Source organism: Zea mays, chromosome 4 (assembly GCF_902167145.1).
Source record: "Zea mays cultivar B73 chromosome 4, Zm-B73-REFERENCE-NAM-5.0, whole genome shotgun sequence".
In the NCBI taxonomy this organism is placed as follows: domain Eukaryota; kingdom Viridiplantae; phylum Streptophyta; class Magnoliopsida; order Poales; family Poaceae; genus Zea; species Zea mays.
This window is the reverse complement of record NC_050099.1, coordinates 52,555,401-52,577,787: the sequence shown is the minus strand read 5'-3', so window position 1 is coordinate 52,577,787 and position 22,387 is coordinate 52,555,401. Positions and strand designations below refer to the sequence as shown.

Below are 22,387 nucleotides of genomic sequence, written 5' to 3'. Positions count from 1 at the left end.
GAGCAGACCCACAATAAAATCCATGTTGATGTCATCCCATTTCCATGAAGGTATTGAGAGGGGTTGCATGGCACCAGCTGATTTCAAGTGGCTTGCTTTTATTCTCTGACATGGGTCACATTCTGATACATATTGGGCTATCTCCCTCTTCATTCTGGTCCACCAATACGAGGGCTTCAGATCATGGTACATTTTGGTGCTTCCTCGATGCATAGAGAATTTGGAGAGATGAGCCTCATCCAAGATTTTCTTCTTGAGATCATTATTTCTAGGAACCACCAATCTGCTTCCAAACCACAATATACCCTTCCCATCTTGGCGGAAACACTTATACTTCTCTGTCTTCTGATGGAGGTTCTCCTTGATGATTTGCACTTCCTTGTCACTGAGTTGGGCCATGATTATCTGGTCTCGCAAAGTTGGCTCAATGGAAATGTGAGACAAAGCACCAGAAGGAATCACTTCAATCTTCATTTTGCTCAACTCATCACACCGGGTGTTGACGCAAGAATCCATCATAACACAGTTGCATTGCGATTTCCAACTCAAGGCATCAGCTACTACATTGGCTTTTCCTGGGTGGTATTGTACCTCCAGGTCGTAGTCCTTGATCAGCTCTAGCCATCTTCTCTGCCTCATGTTGAGATCAGCCTGAGTAAAGATATACTTGAGGCTCTTATGATCTGTGAAGATGTTGCAGTGGGTTCCCATCAAATAGTGTCTCCACATCTTCAATGCATGAACCATGGCTGCTAACTCCAAGTCATGAGTGGGATAATTCTGCTCATGAGGCCTGAGTGCTCTTGATGCGTAGGCAATGACTCGGTTTTCTTGCATCAAAACATAACCCAGTCCATTGTCAGAGGCATCACAGTACACATCAAATGGCTTGTTGTTGTCGGGTTGCGCTAACGCCGATGCTGTGGTCAGATGCTGCCTCAAGGTGTGGAAAGCACCTTCACACTTCTGACCCCAAACAAACTTGGCTCCTTTCTTCAACAATTCAGTCATGGGCTTCGCAATTCGAGAGAAATCCGGAATGAATCTTTGATAATAACCGGCCAATCCCAGAAAGCTTCGAATCTGACAGACAGTTGTTGGCGGCTTCCAGTTCATCACCACTTGCACCTTATCCGGATCAACAACTATGCCTGCTTGAGAGATAGTGTGACCCAAGAATTTGATTTCCTTTAGCCAAAAATCACATTTTGATAGTTTGGCATAAAGACGGTGCTCTCGCAGATGTTGAAGCACTACATGCAAATGACCGGCATGCTCTTCTTCGTTCTTTGAGTACACCAAGATATCATTGATGAAAACCACCACGAACTTGTCCAGTTCTGGCATGAAGATAGAATTCATCAGATACATGAAGTATGCTGGCGCATTAGTCAGCCCAAATGACATCACCAAATACTCATATAGCCCATACCTGGTTGAGAAGGCAGTCTTCGAAATATCACTTGCTTGTATCTTGATTTGATGATAGCCGAAGCGAAGGTCTATCTTGGAAAACACTTTAGCTCCGACCAATTGATCAAAAAGAACATCAATGCGAGGCAAAGGATACTTGTTCTTGATAGTCACTGCATTAAGTGGGCGGTAATCTATACATAGCCTCAAGCTTTCATCCTTCTTCTTCACAAACAAGGCTGGACATGCCCAAGGCGAAGTACTTGAGCGGATGAAACCCTTGTCTAACAACTCTTGCAATTGCTTCTTCAATTCTGCCAATTCAGCGGGTGGCATCTGGTACGGCCTCTTGGAAATAGGTGACGTTCCCGGTTGCAACTCGATGGCGAATTCAATATCCTGGTCTGGTGGCATTCCTGGCAATTCATTAGGAAAAACATCTGCATACTCACAGACCACTGAAATCTTCTTCAAGGGCAACTCTATCATAGCAAAAGCACATGATCGAGTAGAATCTTGGCTGGGTAGATACAATGCAAGGTCTCCGAAGGTAGGGGAACGGATTTCTAGAGCTCTGGCAGCTACATCCAACACCACTCGGTGTTGAGTCATCCAGTCAGCTCCGAGAATGATGTCCATACCCTCTAATCCCAAAATCAGGAGTGTGGTTTTGAAGATCTTGCTTCCTAGTGAGATAGTTACACTTCGATTTAATTGGTTTGTTGCAATTTTGCCCCAGACGTTGCTATCATGAAAGACCCTTTTGTATGATAGAAAGGCAGTTGACATTTAGCACTGAACTTCTGGCTAATGAGGCTATGAGATGCACCAGAATCAAACAGAATTAATGCAGATTGATTAAAAACTGAAAAGATACCAATCATGATGGGGGCTCCTTCAGGTAACTCCTCCAGAGTAGTGAAGTTGAGCTTCCCTTGCCTGACTTGCACCTTCTACTTCCTTCCTCTGTCTTGATTTGGTGCTGGCATCTGCCTCTGCTGATTCCTAGGCAATTCTTAGCATAATGGCCCACATTGCCACAAGTGAAGCACTTGTTCCCATTTCCCTGGCGGAACTGCTGCTGCTGCTGAGGTTGATTGTTCCTTGGAGCGGGAGCTGGAAAACGGTTGGGTGCTTGTTGTTGCTGAGGTGGCCTGATCACCCATCTGCCTACCTGTTGCTGGAATCCTCTGCTCTGATTGTTGGAAACAATCCTGAACCTCTAGGGTGGAACGGAGGGTCCTGACGTTGGTGCCTTCCTCTTCTTCTCTGCCCGGTGAGCTACAATACAATCTTCCTGTGATATGGCTAGGTTGACCAACTCATTGAAGCTATCAGCCCGGACAGTGTTGAGACGCTCACGCAACTTGGTGTTGAGACCCCTGCGGAAGCGGTCTCTCTTCTTTTCATCAGAGTCAGCATGATACCCCGCATACTGGCACAGGTTGTTGAAGGCCTGGGCATACTGCAACATAGTGCGGGTCCCTTGATTGAGTGCCAGGAACTCATTCAACTTGCGGTCAAGAATCCCAGCTGGAATGTGGTGTCCCCTGAAGGCAGTCTTGAATTCCTCCCAAGAAACTTCATGACCAGCAGGTAGCATGGCATGGAAGTGGTCCCACCATGTCTGAGCAGGTCCACGAAGCTGCTGCGCGGTGAAGTGAGCCTTGGTGTCATTAGGGCAGTCTCCTGTGAGGAGGGAAACTTGGACTCCATGGCACGTAACCACATGTCAGCGTCCAACGGATCCTCTGCCTTGGTGAACAAAGGCGGCTGCATGCTCAGGAACTCCTGGTAGGTCATCGCTGTGGCTGGCCTTCACCATACTGCTGAGGGTGGGGCTGGCGCTGCAAGAGCTGTCATAGAATTTCGTTCTGCTGAGCCATCAGCTCCTGTACCGTGGGAGCTGGAGGAGGTGGCGGGGAACTTGCTCGTTCTGCCCACGATGCTGCCTAGCTGCCATCTGAAAATAGAGATTTCTGCCACTATTATCCCAATTCATAATTCCGAACAATATGCTTTATATCATACGGAAAGGAAATGTCATAGCATAACATCAATTTGAACAAGGATAACATGGTAACAATCATTTCATTGTTTGCAAAAGTTCTCATGGGTTACATCAATTTAGGGGAAAGTACCCGTAAGCCTAGTCCAAAATCTGACGTCAACTAAGCTCATGTGGGTTTCTATCCTCCAAAGGCATCAGAATGACCCATCAACCCTGAGTAGCGGAAGCGACACTCGATATGGGTGAAGGGGGCATCTCGAAGGCAGTCGCATTGGTACCAGGGGCTGGTCCTAACTCCTCGGGAGCCTCCTCTCCCTCGCTTCCGGCCTCGTTGGCCTCCATCTCTAGGTGGTGCATGTCTAGGTGGTCGTTAGCTTCCTCAAGCTCCTGCTGCACATCGTGGAGCTGGTTTTCCAGGACATCAATGGTGTTGTCCCGGATCTCCACCTACTGCTCTAGGGTGGTGATGCGCTGGCTCAATCGTTCCACCTGTAGGTCCTTCTCCACCAACTCTGAGGACAAGTTGACCACGAAGTCCTCTCGGCTGTCGAGGGTGAGCTTGGTGGTCTGAGCGAGGTTAGCAAGGTGTGTCATAGCATCACTCTACAGGGCCTGTAGGCGGTACAGTGCGCTCATGCACTGAACAATGATCCTCCCAACCAAGTTCAGATACATAGCCCACACGTCCTTCACATGGCTCACATGGTTGCACCACATGGGGTCATCCCTCTTCTTAGCGGGGAAGAGTCCCAAGGGGTGCATCACCATTTCCAGGGGATGGTAGCCACAGAAAGTCGTCAGGGTCTTCAAAACTGTCGCCTCGGTGGTGTCGTCCATCCTGAATCCAATAGTCTCAGAGTCAAGGGAACGCCAACCCGGCTGAAGGGGGTGAGCCTCCAGAGTCAGCTAGACTCGGCAACGTGGCACCCGATGCTCCTCGTATAGCTACACCGTGTACGAAGGGGGCGTAGGGTAACCGGCAGAGTTGAGCACCTCCCACAAGATGGAAGGAAAACCCTCGTGAGAAAGGAAATTGGAACTGAAACGAGTGTCTCCTCCATTGGCGGGGGTGGGTGAAGTCATCTGTGGAAGAGGATCAGATATAAAGGTTATGGTAGAAGAAAGAAAAATGGAAGAGCCTGGGTTGTTAAAAGGAAGCGAGTTAGATCAAATTTTTACTCCTTTAATTTCTAATCCTTTTGTGTTTTGTAATGCATGCATGCTGAAAAGAATGTCTCCTCACCGAATTAGAAGGGTGCCTTTGGGGCATCCTTAAAATCCTAAGACCGGTCCATAGGGCCTACTTAATTAGCTACCTATTTTTCCCACTATTCTTAAGGCCTTTCATCCTAGGTCTAACGTTCTAGTCCTGACGATTCCAATACTGGTTTCTAAGCAAGTTTTAAATTTTTTTGGAATGTGGTATTCACGAATTATTGCTTTCTCTGTGGTAGTATTTGCTCCGATACCAGCTGTGGCGGAATTGCCTGAATTATTCCAGGTTAAGTGCCCAAGTCACGCCTTAGAGGCCACAACGCACTTAAATCGGAATAACCTGTTAGTCCCTCAGATCTAGTCTGATAAAGCCACTTATCCAGGATCAAATACCACTAACTCACTCGATGATGAGTCATAGAGGAATACAATAAAATAGGAAACCTCAAATTAAAGTACCGGAGTTATTACATGAATCAGAGTTTTTCAAGTAAACTAAATAAGTTCATAATTTAAATTGCAGCGGATAGTCGATAACGTCGAAAGATGAGGAATAGGGCAAGGCCTAGCCCACTACTCCTCCTGCTTCTCTCCTGCTGGAGCAGCATCCCACTCAACCGTCCAACCCGGTGGCAGGGTGGAATGCCAGGTCACACCGTCAACCATGTCCCGAAGCGTACCTGCAAAAATGGTGCCACAAGCAAGGCTGAGTATACTAATACTCAGCTAGACTTACTCGGTGTGAGGAATCTACTCATCTACCTCTAGACCATGCAGTTGTTTGGCTGAAGAGTTTGGTTTGCCAAAAGCACTAGCTAAGTCTAAAATAACTTTTAGCTTTTCTAGTTCTAGCATAGTTAAATTAGCTAGGTTTGTTCCTTTCTAAGCATTCATGGTAACAATCATTTAGTGCAATCAACATTTATCTCAAATAAAACCTCATTTTGCTTCTTACTCAATGCAGTACAAGGGGTCTAGCACATCAATCGTCCCCATCGATACCCCGTTCGTGGCCAGGGCTCACCGCCTTGGCATACAATGCTCCACTGACCTCGGCTGCCGCCGTGCAGTGACCGCACTTGTAGCCACCATAGCTAGCATGGGAGACCCAGTCTCGGGATAAGTGAGGGGGAAAGTCTGCGCCTGGCTTCACTCAGGTACTAGGTTTACTGGTTACCATATTTCCCGACATGTGTTTAGTACGTTCAAACGCTTGACTCAAGTATCCAAACATTAATCCTTAGTTCTTTTTTTTCCCGACTCATGGACAAGGCATCCACCCTAGATCCAAGTCCATAGACCATCATAGATCCCGTTATCAAGATGAATACAATCAATTCCTGACCTCACGCGAGTGCTAGAAAAATCACTCGACTTCTACCGAGATCCTAATTAGCAGAGCAGTTACTCGACCTAGCATACTAGTATCCATCTAAAAAAGGAATCATGAGTTCATGCAACTAAGGGTTTCAAGCAACTCCTACACTTAAGTGCGCATTACAAGCCTACAAACATTAAGTGTAGTAAAATAGCATATATATAAACTGGTTATGCATAAAATCGGGGCTTTCCTTCAAATGCTGGGGCTACGGGGAGATCCTCGGTGGCAGGCTCAGAAGCTGGCTCCTGGTCTTCCTCGTGGACAGCTCCTTGCTCGGGAATGAGCACGTACTCTCCATCAGCGAGGTTGCAATCTAATGAATGCAATGAGTAAGATATATGTATGGCATGATATGCAATTTAGCAATTAAAATTTGATGGTGAATGATTAAATTAATAAGGTAAAGCTTAATCTTACTACTGTAAATTTTGGTGGTACACTTAGCCATTTAGGTCAAGTTTGGTTAGGTTGAATGGTCAGATTATTTTAGTGTTCCACTGATTTTCCTTTTTATGTTTTAGTGAAAGTTTATTAAGATTCCTAGCTGAATTCATTGGGGTGAGATTCATTATTCTTTCTAATTTATCTCTTCTTTTCCTTTTCTTTTATGCCTTTAAGGTGGGTTTGAACTACAAACTAGTTTTATAAATTTCCAAAACTTCTGCAAAAATTACAGTGGCTTCTCACTGGTGTACAACTCTGTGTCTCATAAATTGGGGCTTAAAGAGTTAAGGGTTCTCTCTGTACAAAATTATCAAATCTTAGGGTTGAGGGCGTGCTTTGAACTACAACTCTCCTCTAACAGTAGGTTATTCCCTAAGGCTTATTTTTTCTGGCATTTAGGTGTAATAACATGACTTTGTACCAATTTTTAGCCACTAATACTCATTGGTTATTTTACTGTGATTTTCTAGACTTTTGGCCAAAGGTGTGCTTTCTACTACCACTATACTTGAAAAATATCAAACAACAGATTTCTAATTTTTCCTATCTTCTTCTTTGTGCAAGAGCAATCATTCTAGAATTTGGCAACTTTTTGCTTAAGGGAAGAGGGGGTAGAATTCTTGGATTATATGGTCTTTTTCATGGGGTAGGGGGTAATGGGTGTTATCTTGTATCTTGAATAGGTTTTTGTATTTTTCTTTGGTGGTCTACTTCATTAATAATTTGGTAAAAATTCATTTGCCTACTGTTGCACAATTTTAGACTTTCTTATGATTTGATTAGAACATGGGCCAAAACCACATTTGACTTGTTTAGCTTGTGAGGGGTTGGGGTGTTTATTATTTTTGTAGTGGTGTCCTAGTAGTTAGGAGTATACTGAATTTTTCTTACCATTTTTGAAATGGTTCTTATATTTTCAATCATGGTTTTCCTTGGTTCCTTATTGCCTAATAAATTATTTAACCATGGATTAGTCTTGGACTAGGGTTCTCTGCATTTTTCCTAGGTTCCTCATCACCTAAGTATACTAGGAAAAATATGCTCCTTCTCTGTTCACTATTTTGCACTACCTTTCTTAATTTTCTAAGTTTTGGACAGATATAGTTTTTAATAGCAAAACTTGAGTTAATCTTGTATACTGGGGTGCTTAGTATTTTTAAACAGTGTTTAAGTTAGGTCTGCATCTCTACAAATTTTCTTAAGCCTAGCACAGAAGCATAACTATTTTTTCCTTATTTTAAGAAGGTTTGGATAGTTTCCCTATTTAATTCAAAACTCTAAAAATTAATACAGAAACCATAGGGTTCAGTATTTTTGCTCAATAGTTCATATTATTTGGAATCCAACAAAATTGGTTTGACTAAATTTGGTTAAATATGTCTCAAATTATGAATTTCCTAAGTTCTTTGTTCATTAAAAAAGAATAATCAGAAATTGGTTAAATGGAAACTATCTTTGCATCGGGGTCCCTAGCGAATGTTTTAAGTTTCCTTATAGACTAGTACGCGGGTTACTACTCACATGTGCCACTGACATTTCAGAAAACCCCCTGGGGTTTTGCTAAACCTAACCCGATGCCCTTCTCCCAATTAAATAGTACCCGTGGCGGAGGAAAGGGCGGAGGGGCTTACTGGCGGCGAGATTGCTCCGATGAGGTGGCCGATGGTGTAGGGGAGGTCGTGACGGTCACGCCGATGTGCGGATCGTCTCCGGGGATGGTTGGAGTAGGCCGGTCCACGTGCACAGGCGGGGAGCTCGTCGATGGCGAGGGCTCCGGCCTATCCAGGGTGGTAGAGTTCAATTAAACTGGTCAGTGAGCTTCACTAGGTGCTAGGGGAGGCATGGGCGCGAGTAATTGAACTATGGCTTACCGGTTAGTCGTGGCCACGCGCGCCCACGGGGAAAACAACTCCGACGAGGGTGGAACGGCTTCTCCGGTGAAGTAGTGTCTGGTTTCTTGCTTCGGGGAGCTCTATGGGGCTCTAGGGAAGCTAGCCGAGGCACGTGATCGAGTGAAGATGGCAGGGAGTGGTCTGGCCACGGTGGTCGAGTGCTCGGGCTGCTCGGCGGGCGACGCAGAGCTCGCCAGAGCTAAGTGATGGGTCTGGGGAGTCAGGTGAGGCGCGGAGGGAGTACGGCCAAGGCTTCCCTGCTCTTATAGGCACGAGCGCGGTGCACAGGCGGGCGTGGACCAGCGCGGGCGCGCGGGTGCGCGGGCTGGCGTGCACCGGGCATGTCAGTCGCGGTCGAGCATGTGGCACCATTGCTTCTACCCGTGTTCTAACATCGATAGGGCGTAGATCTTCGTGAATTTGGGCAAGATCACCGTGTAAGATTTGTTCCCCCGACTGAGTTCTGACGTTTGTGCGTAGAGACGAGCGGTTTCGGGTCAAGGGCAGAGAGTTGTCGCCTCGTCAATGTGCCAGTGTCACAAGGCCGAGTTTCGAGGTAAATCCCTGCCAAGATCATCTCAAACGGCCGAGTCTTGCTCCCAAATTTTTCCAGGGTATGATCAAGGTAGTTTGGCGCCATCTTTATATTTGAACCAAAAGGATTTGTGTTTTTGAATTAAGAGAACGCAGCTGTTCTTTAAGAAGAGGCCAGATTTCAGAAATCTGAATTTATGAATTTCTCAAGGAGGCTTTGCTTCAAGGGCTTATTTGGGATTTTTGCACAACTCTTTTGATTAGAATTTCTCACTAGGCTTTGTAGCTTATTTGGTGTATTACATCTTTGATAAAATGTCCACATTAAGATTTTGCATTTTTCACAATCTTTTCACTAATTTCCCCCTTCATGTTCCAAAAGCTTATTTGCTTAGTGTTAGAGTTTTGAACCCTTTTCTCTCTTGAGGTGTGATGTGTTTAGAGTGTGGCTTTTGAGATGAAAGAGACTTAACTTGGGTTTTAGTTCCTTAAGTTTGATAACTCTTGCTTAATTAAAATCACATGTGATAATGGTCACAAGTTGGGGCACTGGGGAAAACCCTAAGTAACACTGGGGTGTTACAGTACTTACTCTCGGCAGCTCTCTAGGATCATATATTGTCCCCATAGACTAACACAAGTCTTTTTTGCGCACTTTGTACTCACTCATGCGCACCCGAGAAAACTTCCCGGTCGGTCATCCATCCCAAATTGCTCCAAGCCAAGCATGCTTAACTTGGAGGTTCTTTCGAGACAGGCTTCCAAAAAAGAACATGCACCTTGTTGGTATGGATACTCTATTAATTCTATTATGCCTTGGGCCAGGATATCACCATCCTAGGGGCCAGTATATCACATTTGAGCCTTCTACGTATCATAGTTAGTAGCACATGATTTTGAATGTCTCAAAAACTTGGGTCTATGTCTTACCATTGTTTGTCCATACAAATGTATAAGTCACCCTCAAACATATAGATGACACCCATTGTCCCAGACGTTGTGCAACTTCATTTGCTTCTAGACCTAGCTTGAAAAGTTTTTCAAGCCCATGGCTCATATAGTGTCCTATAAGTAGTGGGGCAATCTTCCAACCATAGTAGACTAGCCTGCACACATGTATTAATACATCAAACCATTATTTATAGTACTTACATGTAGTCTACTAAGTAATACAATAATCTTGTACTTACACATACTCTTGTGTAGTCAAGTAAGTATTAGAATAATTCTAAAAGCCACAGTGTAATAAAAATGGACCAAGGTTTATTTGATTATAGGGTTTTGTTGTTTGATTATCAGCATAATCATTTGGACTAACATTGTTTGCTAGTGTCTATGAGTATATTTTAAAGGATACAACATGGACTTGGATAAAGGCAAAGTGATGATCAACAAGATCAACACCTCAATAAACATATTAGAAGACTCATTGAAGATCTACAACAACATATAAGAGTCCAAGACATAAGATAGAACCAAGCTAGATGTAAAGATCATGAAGAAACAAAATGAAGAAAGGGATGCATCGAACTGAGGCAGCAAACCATCCCGGGAGAGGAATTAGACCATATGGTTGAATATATGGGTATTCAAGTGAATACCCAAGACTTCAGTATAAAAATAAATGTATAGAATTACAAATACATGTATATATAAAAATAAAAACTACATATTCGGTAGCCCACTAGAGCCCATATTTCTCTCATGGTCGCCTGAATGACTACTAGTTTTATACTTTGTGCGTGTGCGGTTGTGGCATCATCCCTGATGCCCTAGCAGTTGCCCGCCACTACCATCTGCCCACACATGTGGTACTTTTGAACTACAGAATAATTTAGCATGATTTACACAAAACCAGAGACTAAAATGTGAAACCACCTTCTTATACCTTCAGGCACGAGTGGCTCGGGAGGCCCAAAACACACACGGCGGTGAAGGGCATGGGTGGCGGCTCTCGGGCACCGTGGGAAGCAAGTAGGGGACATGGAGGAGGAGTGGGGATTGGAGAGGTCGTGACACAACTTTTATAGGACGAGAGCGAGGGGCGTCAGTTGGGATAGTAGAGGGCGAGTGCCATTAATTGCATGGAGGAGCGAGGGAAGAAGCTACCGATTATTAGTGGCGGGACATGAACGGTTCGCATCAGTGGGCACGCGTTCAGGCGTTGGCATGGCTACGATTTCCATCAAATCTAGGAAGGCGAGGAGGTGAGTGTAACACCCCATGTGTTACCAAGGATTCCCGCTCAACACCTTCACAAAGCCCTATTATCTCATGTGGGTTAGTTTGAGCAAAAGATACCAAACTTGAGAACCAAGACCCTAATTAAGCATTAATCATATTAGGAGACCTACCTTAACCACATCAAAAGGGAGAGTAACCCTAGTTTTCCCCATTCTTGAGCAAATTGAGCCCCAAGCAGAATTAGGCAAGAAAGCTATAGGGATCACCTTAACATGCCTTAGACCATTACTAAAAGTTGTAGCACACCAAAATATCTACAAAAACTAGTAAGGATGATACCCCAAAAAGGTTTTAAAAATCCCTGAAAAGATCACTCAAGTGGGAGACGCCAAAAGAAAAATAACTTTTTCTTTAACCTATTTTCCAACCTCCAACAAATCAAACTTGTTCACCTAGATCCAAAACTAAAAATTGCATGCCCCAATTGACAAAATGGTGCCAAAATACTTTGGGCACGCCCTAGAAAATTTTCAACTCAAACCAAAAATTGGATGACAGGATTTGGTATGGATTTTGTCTCAGATTCTGGCTGAGAGACAAACCAGACTTAGGAGGTAAGTAACTCCTTACATCTGACATGAAACGCCTTGGGCCCTACACAAACTCGACTTTATAGAGAGGTGAAGAAATCTTAAAAAAGGATTTTGCCCAAGTTCGGTCGAATTCACGACCTGTGCTGGTGTCTAGAGCTGGCGTGTAGAGGGGAAGAAATCTTACAAAGGGACAAAACAGATTAAAGCCACGTGGTCGACCAGGGCTGGTGTCCAGAGCATGGCCGAATGTGCACCCGCGCATGCCCACACGCACTGTTTGCACGGTCGTGCCCTGCCCGTGCCCTTTAAAAGCCACCCTAGCCCTCGGCTTGGCTCCCCTGCACAACCTCACACTCGTCTGAGCCCCGCCGCCGGTGATCACCCGAGAATCGAGCACACCGTCGCCCGCCAGGTCACCCGAGCCATGGCTACCAAGGTCCAGCAACTCCAGACCATACCTGCCCGATTGAGCTCCACCATGAGCAGTGCCAATGATATGTAACGAGGTGATCCAGACTTTGTCTGCTTAGAGTGTGTGGTGGCCACGAAAGAAATGTTCACAGCGATTCAGCCAGCCCACGAGGTCTTCTTTGCCGTCGAAGGTAGGGAAAGAAAGTTTGAGGAAGGGAGGGGTGGTGTTGACAGGAGCAACGACATCAAAGGTATGCGGTGGAATGTGGTGGTCGATGAAACTAGGGAGCGGGGAAGGGGAGTGCGAGAACGGTATTTAGCGGATGGGTAAGGGCGTTGTTGGTGCGGCAGAATATGCATAAGGCAGAACTAGGGCGAATGTGGGTGATGGTAGGGGGGCCATGGCTGATGACGAGGTAATGGCCACAGTTGTGTGGATGGTGAGGGGTTGGCGGTGGTTACTGGTTAGTATTGGAGAAGTGGTGGTTGGGATGTTTGATATTTCATCGTAACCTAGCAAATTGTAGGAAAAGGAGATGTTGGTTGCTGCGATGGTGGTGGTGGCAGTCGGTCGCCCAGGCTGCTAATGGCGGTAATGAGGGCGAAAAACTGTTGCACCATCAGTTATTGTAATAATGCTTCAGAAATTGGGGTCGTAAGGCCGGTGGTCATGGAGGTTGTTGTTGCGATAGCGGTGGTGGCGATGGTGGAGGTGTAGGGGCTGTGGTTGGTGGTGGTGCGTCACCAGAACCTGGCATCTCCGATACCAAATTGTTGGAACTAGGGTTATCGAGGTAGTACGAGTGGTAGGTCTGATATCTAGAATCAGAACCCCCCTAGAATGAGGACTGTTGGCAAGGGTTGCGCAGTATTGTTCACATGTGAACAGTACTCGTCGATGAAGAGTGTCGCAGATGAACAGTGGATGAGTTAGGGGAAGCACGAGCAAGGTACTTATCTGCTTAATTTATTCCTTAGCCAAAAGTAGCAGCCCCAAACTCTATCCAAAACTAACAAGCTAATCTTAACAAGCTCTATTCGATGTAACAAGCTCTATTTGATTTAACAAATTGAGCAAACTAACAAACCCTATGTGTTTTATCTTGTGGTTGGCTTATAGATGAGCATGCAGCCCAGAGCACGACAGCCCGGCACGAGGCCTGGTTTTTTGGCCCGGCCCAAGGACGGCACGGCCCGGCTGGAGTCGTGCCCGGGCCGGCCCGGACCATTTAACCAAGTCGTGTCTGGGCTGCCGGCAGCGCCCGCCAGGCGGCCCGGCCCGCCAGAAAACGGCAGGCACGGGTCAGTATCGGGGAGCAGGGGCATAAGCCCGGCGCCCGGCCTCCCTCTCCCCACTCGGCCACTCTGCGCTCTCGGCTCTCCCTCTCCCCAATCGATTCGCTCGCTCCGTGACGCGCCTCCGCCCGCTGCTCTCAGCTCACCGCGGCACCGCCTCACCATCGACCCGTCGTCGTCGTCTCTGCCAAATCTTTGTCACCGGCCCCCCTTCCATGCGGCGCCCCTCTCCAGACTCTGGCTCTCCCTCGGTGGCTCGGTCCCTCCCCAATCAAGAAATCCCTAACCCTAATCTCCTCTTCTCTGGACTCTGGCTCTCCCTCCCGCATCATCGTCTCTGGCTCTGGGCTATGGCTTGGCAGATACGTCCCTCTCCGGCTCTCCCTCTCCAGTCGGCAATCCCAATCCCTAACCCTAATATCCTCTTCTCCGACTCTCCCTCTCGTGTCGTCCGTCGTCGTGCACTTGACCCTCGTCTCTGGCTCCAGGCTCCGGCTTGGCAGGTATGTCACTCTTTGGCTCTTCCTCACCAGTCCCTAGTCGGTAATCTCTAACCCTAATATCCTCTTCCCTGCTTGCTTGTGGGCTTTGGTAGGTCGTCGGCCGTCTACGTGGTCGTGCTAGTGCTGCCAGGGCCGTCGAGGTACGGTGCCGAGATAGAAGTGGGTTATGGATGACGACGACAATGGTCGGTGCCCTAGAACCATCAACGACGAGCTCGTTGAGTTAGGGCAGCTTCCCGATCACGTCGACGACATGGGAGATGCTGCTGCTGCCTTGTTCGGTGTCGATAGCACTCATAATGTCGGGCCGGTAAGTGATGTTGCTGGCTCTAATGAACTTGATTCATTGACTTCTTCAAGCACTGGTAAGCGTTGATCTGCTGTTTGGGATGACTTCACTGAAGTCACAGAAAACCGTAATGGTAAGAAGGTGCGCATTGCAGGTATTTGCAAATTTTGCAAGGCTCGGTTGAGTGCTAATTCTAATGCTGGCAATGGACACTTGCTTAGGCACCAGAAATCATGTAAAAAGAAGTCTAATCATGTTGCTATGGTTCAAACTAGACTAGTTTTGAACCCTGATGGGTCTTTTAGAAACTGGGAATATGATCCTCAGGTGGCTAGGACTGAGCTTTGTCGTTTGATTGCTAGACTTGATCTTCCTTTAGGGATAGCTGACACAGATGCTTGGGATGATTACATTCATTATGCTCACAACCCTAGATATGTTAGAGTATCTAGGTTTACAACTGCTAGAGATTTGGTTAAGTTATACAATGAAAAATTAAAAAACTTAAAAGATGTTGTTTTTCCTACTGTGTCTTCTATTTGCTTGACTTCTGATATATGGTCTGGTAATGCCAAGGAAGACTACATTACTGTTGTTGCTCATTTTGTTAATGCTGATTGGGAGTTAAAGAAGTGTGTGATAGGCTTTAAATTGATCCAAGTGTCTCATAATGGTGTTAACATTGTTGAACACATTGCTTGTGTGATTCAATACTTTGGCATGATTGATAAAGTGTTCTCTATTACCTTAGATAATGCTTCTTCTAATTCAACTGGCATGCTTACATTGTCACCTATGCTTGCTAGTTATTTGGGTGCTGATGTTGATCCAACAGATCCTAGTAACAAAACTTATAGTGTGCTTCATCAGCGTTGTGCCTATCACATTATTAACTTGATCGTGAAATGTGGCTTGAAAAGGCTTAAGGATTATTTAGATGTGTTTAGGACTGCTATTAATTTCTTAAACTCTTCTAACCAGAGAATTGGTTCATTTAGTAATTACTGCAAAGCAAAAGGTTGTAGACCTAGAAATTTTGGTTTAGACATGGATGTTAGATGGAACTCAATATACCTTACGCTAAAACATCTCTTGCCATATAAGTCTGTGTTTTCTGTGTTCATTAATACACACTATGGCTATCCTCTACTAAATGAACAACATTGGTATGTAGCTGAAAAGGTTTTGGAGTTCCTTGAGCTGTTTTATGAATCAACTGTTGTCTTGTCTGGTGTTTATTACCCCACCAGTCCTTTGGTAATCCATCACATACTTAAATTTGCTAGCCACCTACATGAACATGAACATGATACTAATCTAAGTGATGTTGTTGTTCCAATGAAAGCTAAGTTCATGAAATACTGGAAGTCTATACCAATGTTATATTCCTTTGCATTTGTTCTAGACCCTAGAGCTAAAATGAGGGGTTTGTATAATGTTCTTGAACTGCTTTCTCAGTCTAACAATTATAATTACAGTACTTATTTTGCTGATGTTAAGACTGAGTTGTATAAGCTATATGCCAAGTATGAAACTAAGTTTGGTGCTGCTAGGCCATCCAGAACCACACATCAATCAGGTATGACAGGTAAGAGAAAACAGGCATGGGGTAAAAATTTTGGAGGAACAGGTGCTTCTAGATCCTCAACTGCATCAGGTTCTTCAGGTAGTAGTGGACCTGGTGTGGGTCTTTGTGAGCTAACTGTTTACCTTGATAGTGACAATGTGGCTGTCTATGAGGATGATTTTGATATCTTAAATTGGTGGCATGAGCATAAACTAACCTATCCAATTCTTTCAATTATGGCTAGAGACATTATGTCTGCTCCTGCCTCAACTACTTCTTCGGAGTCTACTTTCAGTTTGTCTGGTAGAATTTTTGAGGATCGGCGACGACGCTTGAACTCAGAGACAGTGGAGATGTTGGTGTGCATCAAAGATTGGGAGCTAGGCCAACAACTCAATATTTATGTATGTTTTTGTGCAAATTGTATTTTTTCTGTTACCGGGCTTCGGGCTGGCCCGACACTGTTTTGGGCTAGGGCTTTTCGGGCTGGCCCGACCCGAAAGGGTCATGCCTGGGCCCTTGGTAAGGCACGCATGATTGTGCAGGCCTAGCCCGATAGACCTGGTCATGCCGCGTCTAATTGGGTCGTGCCTGGGCCGAGCCGGGCGACCCGTTTACTCATCTGTAGGTTGGCTTAACGATGTGTGCGTGTAAAAAGAGAGAAATCGTGCCGGAAAAAAAAGAGAAATCATTTTGTGATCTTCCGGAAGATACCATTCTCCAATACCAAATTGGCATCTTCAATACCAAATCGTTGGAACTAGGGTTATCGAGGTAGTACGAGTGGTAGGTTTGATATCTATAACCAGAACCCCCAGAATGAGGACTGTTGGCAAGGGTGGCGCAGTATTGTTCACGTGTGAACAGTACTCGTCGATGAAGAGTATCGTAGATTCGTAGATGAACAATGGATGAGTTAGGGGAAGCACGAGCAAGGTACTTATCTGCTTAATTTATTCCTTAGCCAAAATTAGCAGCCCCAAACTCTATCCAAAACTAACAAGCTGATCTTAACCAGCTCTATCCGATGTAACAAGCTCTACTTGATTTACCAAATTGAGCAAACTAACAAACCCTATGTGTTTTATCTTGTGGTTGGCTTAACGATGTGTGCGTGTAAAAAGAGAGAAATTGTGCCGGAAAAAAAAAGAGAAATCATTTTGTGATCTTCCGGAAGATACCATTCTACCAGGAGAAAAGTAGTTTGTTACAGAAACAATTGCAGTGGAATTTGACGATGATGCAAACCTTTTACACTAATAAAACTGAGCTGCTAACCATGCATGAAGCAGTCATCGAGTCCCACCAGCAATAACACTCTTATCGTCGCTATTGACAAAAAACAGAAGCAAAACAGACAGAACCAACCGGACATTTTTTAACTTGGGTTTTCTTCAAAACTTTCATTCATGGCTTGCAACACGATTAACATTCATTTTGAAACCTGCAAACACTCAAAACACCAACACAACTGTACTGCACAAGCATCATGATTCCTATGGTGGATCTCAAATATATATACAATATTTTGCACTAACATTGACCACTGCGACCACAAGCATGGCAAATGGCATCATCACACGCCAATGAGGCAATTCTCATAGTATTTCTAAATAGCACTGAATTCATACATACACCATTAGCTCTCGAGCTGCAAAATGGTACTGCTAGTGCTAAACACCCCACAGGTCCATGCCATGCAATGCGGCACACTTAAAAGCTAGCAGGAGGCCCCAGACCCCAGTTGAGTCTGCCTCAAAACATAGGATTAACCTAAATGCTGTGAGATTTATCTTAGACCAGTACCAGGTTGCTACTTGCCATAGATGCACATGCCCACCTCGTAGCTCACTAAGAGCATTATTGCTGAAACGAAGAAAAGGCAGAAGCCACCACGCAGCACCGCGGTAATGGTGTTGCAGCCACAATGTATACGGGCATCAGGTTCAAAATCTGCAGAGAAGAGCAGCTCCATGCCTTGATCCTTTTGCAGCGCCCACTTATCTGCGCCAGAAGGAACAGCTAAACTTCCTATATGGATCACTTCAGCAGAAACATGGAGTGTGTTGGGGCGCGCTCCAGAAATACGAGCCAAGGATTTGCGGTGGTTAGATGGGAACTCTCCTGCAAAAGCTGGGGGAGCAGAGATCGAATCCAAAATCCTTACAAATCCCTTTCCAATAGTACTACTCTTAGCCTGACCATCTGTTGAACACAACACAAAAACCTTGTCATCAATGTCTATTTACAGGTGTAAGAAAAAGGACAGACACAGTGCCAAATGCTCCTACATGAGTGGGTCATGAGTCTTCTCCCACAAATGCGGAGAGACTGCAAATGCGGAGAGACTGCTTCTAACACGTGACCTTAGCTCAGTGAGAGCTCCCACACTACACCAGCCCTGCCCTTCTTACAGGTGTAAGCTAATGACCAGGAAATTGCATGCCAGATGTATATAACCCTGCCCCAAGCAAGATTGAGCTAGATTCTCTCAACAACACAAATCGTCTAATACTTCAATCTTGCTCTTGCTCATTTGCTCAATGAGGGTAAGTAAATACATCTAACGTAAAATAATCTAGTGCAACATGTGTGAAAATGCTCCTTTTTCCATCATAGATCAAGATACAGCCGGTCTATTGTAATTTTAATAATAAGATTACCTGGTAAAACAACACAATTTAACTGACTACCAGCTTCAGGTAACCTAGCAGACGATGGTGCGCCAACTACAATATTAGGTTCTAAAACCTTTTGAGTTGGACTATATGTAAACATGGTATTGTTGACCTGTAAAAGTAGAAATATTTGGGTGATCACCAGTACATATCTATGGTATGAAACAAACACAGCATCTTCGTCTCTTGTTTCAAATGATATCATACCTCTTGGGTAAGGACTGGGCCATTAAAAGCATGGGAACTGCTACCATCTGGCTGCTGTATGGAGCCCAGAATGTCATTAAATAAATTACCATCCATTGCATCAAAGTATGGCATACCATCGTCCACCATGCCAATACCAGATAGATTGGTTGCTGCAGAGCCAAGGATCCCATTCTGTGCAAACCCATCATCACACATGGTGGAATCGAACGGTGCATCATAGAACATCAAACAATCCTCATCAGGCAGAACTGAATTTGTCATAGAAGAATGTGGGGGGTCAATGATACTTGAGCCTAAATGGGAATCTTCTTGTATTGACTGTAACAGTTGTTCCAGCTCATCTGGCTGGAAAGTCTGGTCATCAGGAAGTGGAGGAATCTCATCATTAGTTCCATTTAAAGATTCCGCTGAGTCAGGTGTTTTCCATGCCCAACAATCCAAAGGCCAGATGGATGATCCATTGCCCAAAGGGAAATCCAGATTTGCAGCATCTCCAAAATCCTTCAGCTCTAGAAACCCATCACTGTGGCTGGAATTATCAAAAAAATCTCCAGCATTTGCATTTGATATGATAGTTCCATTAAGCATTAAGCTATTTTGCTCCCCAGGTTCAGCATACTGAAGAAAATTAGAGCCAAGGTTTGGGTCACTTAAAATGTCCCCAGAATTTCCATCTACGTCTTCAGAATGGTTGCTATTATTTGAAGTATCAGAAACTGGCAAACTAGGTGTACCATTTCCATTTTGATCATCCAAACCCTGAAAAAGAAAATAACGGCATAATTAGAACCATGAATCTACCAATGTGTATATTTGATACCAATATCATTGAAATGACTTGACTAATAAAAAAAAAAGATCACCTACAAATCATATTTTACAGAAAAAAGAGAGACACCGTATGGATGGATAGTAAGCTCATTTTTACATTGAAGAATGTTTTCTTAAAAAAAACTTATTGCTAAGGAACTATTCTGTTTGACAATCTGCACTCTGTGGCATGATGTGTTCACACCACACAGTTAAAGATGGAAATGGCAACACAGAATCCCAAACCTTTTAATGTTCAGACCTGAATACTATGATATCATGATTCTTGTAGTTGTGATCTCATAGAACTTGCTACCTAATCCAGAGAGAGAAAAAGTAAGGTTTATGCCAAAGAACAAAAAAAAGACGGCATCCTTGCCACACAGCATGGGATAGAATTTCGTCAATACAACTTAGAACAATGTAGATGCCAAAGCAGAAGAAAATCCAGCAAACTTGATAAATGCAAGCTACATGATTAATCAATAAGATATAAGGTGTGACAAGAGTCGTGATCTATTAGTCAGACACCATAATCAACCGATGAAAATTCCGATACTAGATAACCAAAATTAGAATTGACGTCTTAACAACATAACAGCAGGAAATATGCTTTTAAAACAATTATTCTAACCCACCTAAAGAACCCAAAAAAACCATTCAACAGGTGAATAACAATATCCATAACAACTGCCCATTACCCATAAAGCAGTGTATTATGAAACAAGGTACCAGGTGAATAACAATATCCATAAATGCTGCTCATCGCCCATAAAGCAGTGTATTATCAAACAAGGTACCATGACTTCATGAATGGTAGATGGCGAAAGTAATTATACAGAACATAGGTAAGTCATTCAAACAGTCCAGTCAGTGCTTCAATCTTAAGGTCCTGAATCCTGATGTGTACTCCAAACATTAAAGTGGCATGTTCTAAGATGGAATGGAATTATTCAGTGCGTGACAAAGTCTTCCATGAGAAAGGAACAAAGACGCTACATAACTGCTTATGAACAAAAAAACTGAAGGGCTCATACAGAAGATTTATGAGAATAATTCATACAACTAGGAGCATTATCTAGCCCATGAAAATGAGATTTAGAGTATCTATCACTTCTTCAGGTACCATTCATTTTAAACTAAAGCAATGGAATACTTTCACAGATACAGCAAATATACCTCACCTCACTTCTTTTATTATCTTGAGGTTGATGGCTAACAAGTACAGCCTAAACCTAAATATGCACACCAAATTGAACTCCATGTACAGAAACACAGGATTTAAAAAATAAGAATAAAACATGCAAGTTGACTGCTTGCAACCATACCTGAATGAGATCACTCATTTGAAGATAGCCTCTATCCAAAGCACCAGGGATCTCCACAGAAGCAAGGGGAACCTCAGGGTCAGCAGCAGCAACACCCTCCACTGGAAGCAAACCATCATCTGTGTCATCCTCCTCCCATTCCTCCTCAACGAAAGGCGCTCCATACTGTGCGCCATTCTGAGGACCTGGTCCAGCTTTCTGGAAGATCCGGCACACCACAAATGAGTCCTGTGCGAACAAGTTTAGAAATCAGTGTCAGTACTAAGTACAGTGCATTTGTAAGTGTACAATCAGTGGCGTCAAAGAAGTAAGCTTAGCCCTTTGGTTACAAATTCGCGTTACAATCTGCCCATGTCCATTTTCACTGAAATCAAGCAAAAGGTTGCACTTTTCATTGAGGAATCATCAGGTAAAAGGTCGTAATATCAATGTAACTCAATTCACACCGAACCTATCATGTAGTCAGATCACGCAATTTCGTTTTCTTATTAATACATTATTGCCTCAATCAAGAGTATTATGACCAACATATATAGGAAAAAATACACTACAACTGGATAAATGATGACGGACTTGTGATGTATGACTAGCACGCAAGTCGCAAGGTAAGCAAGAAGGGGGATACGGGTAGATATACCTGCGGTATCCCTGCGGCGTCATCGCCCTCGAGGCGGTATTCGTGCATGACCCAGTTGGTGCGTTCGCCCTTGGGGGCGCGTCCCGCGTGGAAGACGAGCGTCTTCTTCATCCCGACAAGTCTGGGCCCATGGCGCACCTCCCTGTCCTTCCCGGTGGTCTTCCAGTACCCTCCCGACGTGGCGCGGTTGGTGCGGGCGCGGTTGGCGTGCTTGCGGTCGAGGCGGCTGAAGAAATACCACTGGGAGTCGCGGGAGCGGAGGCGGGAGCGGGCGGGCAGGTCCCAGGGCTCGAGCTTGTAAAGGTCCACATCGGCGATGGCATCAACCTTGAGCGGGCGGCCGAGGACCTTGCGCTTGAGGTAGTAGGAGACGAGCTCCTCATCGGTGGGGTGGAAGCGGAAGCCCGGCGCGAGGGAGGTGGCCTCGGCCGCCACCGCCGGGGCTGGCGGCGGCTGGGCGGAGGACGACGACGAGGACGGATGGTTCATGTATGCGCACCACCCGAGCAGGGCTGGCGGCGGCGTGGATAGGGTTGGGAGAGGGGGGGCAGGAGATGGGATTGGGGAAAGTTTCGAGAGAGGTGAGAGGAGGAAGAAGGAAGTGGCTTGGGCTATAAGAAAGGCCAGGGGCCTTTCCGGAACACCATGTTAAACAGAGCAAAATCCAAGGATTATTATAAGAGTCCTGATTTTGGGACTGTTTGTTTTATCTTTCCAGACTGCCTAGCTGACACACTGTTCAGTGGAGCCCCTGGCCTGGCCTGGCCATTGGTGGCGTCTCTGCTTTACGGACGTTTCATAGAATTCAACTCATGCTTTGTTTTTCCGGTTTAACTAGATGAGTATATGTGCGTTGCAATGAGAACATATAATAATACGATAATTTATGTACAAGTATGTGTTATATTGTCAACTTTTGCATCATCATACATACATATAAATTCTTTTTTCTTGAACAATGCGGAAGAGTTGTGTGTGATTTCATTAATAC

The 22,387-nt window shown here is 44.8% G+C and overlaps 1 protein-coding gene across 2 annotated transcripts; it reads right to left on the bottom strand.

The window, feature by feature from the left end:
• Positions 1–17,168: 17,168 nt before the first annotated feature.
• LOC100382324 (uncharacterized) lies at positions 17,169–22,095 on the bottom strand. Of its 2 annotated transcripts, NM_001175073.1 has the most exons (5): positions 21,397–21,934; positions 20,760–20,987; positions 18,619–19,380; positions 18,397–18,523; positions 17,299–17,938 (listed from the first exon to the last, which is right to left on the bottom strand). In NM_001175073.1, the coding sequence occupies exons 1-5, from the start codon at positions 21,883–21,885 to the stop codon at positions 17,547–17,549; spliced, it is 1,998 nt and encodes a 665-aa protein (NP_001168544.1). In that variant the 5' UTR covers positions 21,886–21,934; the 3' UTR covers positions 17,299–17,546. The 2 variants fall into 2 exon arrangements, with proteins under 2 accessions (XP_023157986.1, NP_001168544.1); XM_023302218.2 differs by lacking the exon at positions 18,397–18,523 and having other exon boundaries at positions 17,169–17,938; positions 21,397–22,095.
• Between the last annotated feature and the right edge of the window lie 292 nt (positions 22,096–22,387).